Source organism: Gavialis gangeticus, unplaced genomic scaffold (assembly GCF_001723915.1).
Source record: "Gavialis gangeticus isolate Ggan-Ray unplaced genomic scaffold, GavGan_comp1, whole genome shotgun sequence".
Classification (NCBI taxonomy): domain Eukaryota; kingdom Metazoa; phylum Chordata; order Crocodylia; family Gavialidae; genus Gavialis; species Gavialis gangeticus.
In genome coordinates this window covers 10,193,898-10,194,749 of record NW_017729015.1, presented here as the reverse complement: position 1 = coordinate 10,194,749, position 852 = coordinate 10,193,898, and the positions used below count along the sequence as shown (strand labels likewise).

Below are 852 nucleotides of genomic sequence, written 5' to 3'. Positions count from 1 at the left end.
CACAGGCTAACAGCCTCTGAAGCTGCCTCCGTCCAGACCTGTTTTGCTGCATGCTCCAGGTCTGCCTTGTCCTCGGTCTCCCATCTTCCAAGGTCCCCACCCCAGCATTGCTGCTTCACTGGTGCCCTCCTGGAAGCACCTGCTGGAGACCCCCATATGTGTGTCTTCCCAGGCTCCACGTGCAGGACTACAGCGGCACAGCCGGGCGGACAAGCAGCCTCAGCCCCATGGGAACAGACTTCAGTACCAAGGATGCTGACCACGACCGATGTGGCTGCAAGTGTGCTCAAATGGCAACGGGAGGTAACATCCCCTGTGGGGTGTGGCCTGGGCCATTGGCATCTGTATCACTCTGGGGCTCCACTTTACTGGCTTCGTGGGTACTGAGCAGGACCATTTCCTGGCCTTATTGACGCTTGCCTGTTCATGCTAGTTTCTGGTTCTCCTTGGCCCTGGTTCGCCTTGGCCCTGGTCCCAGGCGAGGGGAGGCGTCCCTAGTCTGGGCCCAGGTCTGGGAAATGATGCTCCCAAGTCCTTGTCAGCACAGCAGGAACCGAACAAAGGCCCCTCCTTTCCTCACCAGCACCCACAACTTCTTCCACTTGATTCCCCCTCACCCTGACCACTCCAGCTCTGGACTGGCTCCCCCAGCTCTACCATGGGCATATTTTGACCCTAGTTAGCAGTGCAGTGAATCCCACCAAGAAAGTTCGTGCAGGCTAGATCAGGTCACAAAGGCCATGGATGCAGGTGTCGCGGTGGATGTAGTCTTTCTGGACTTCAGCAAGGCCTTTGACACCGTCTCTCACCCCATCCTAGTTAAAAAACTAGGTGACTGTGGCATCGATGCCT

At 57.3% G+C, this 852-nt stretch overlaps 1 protein-coding gene across 1 annotated transcript in view; it reads left to right on the top strand.

Annotated features, from left to right (window-relative positions):
* Window positions 1–852, top strand: part of LOC109294014 (angiopoietin-2-like) — a 20,950-nt gene that overhangs the window by 18,333 nt on the left and 1,765 nt on the right. The window contains exon 7 of the mRNA XM_019512197.1: window positions 173–303. Coding sequence (XP_019367742.1) covers window positions 173–303 — 131 coding nt within the window. The remainder of the gene's footprint in view (window positions 1–172; window positions 304–852) is intronic.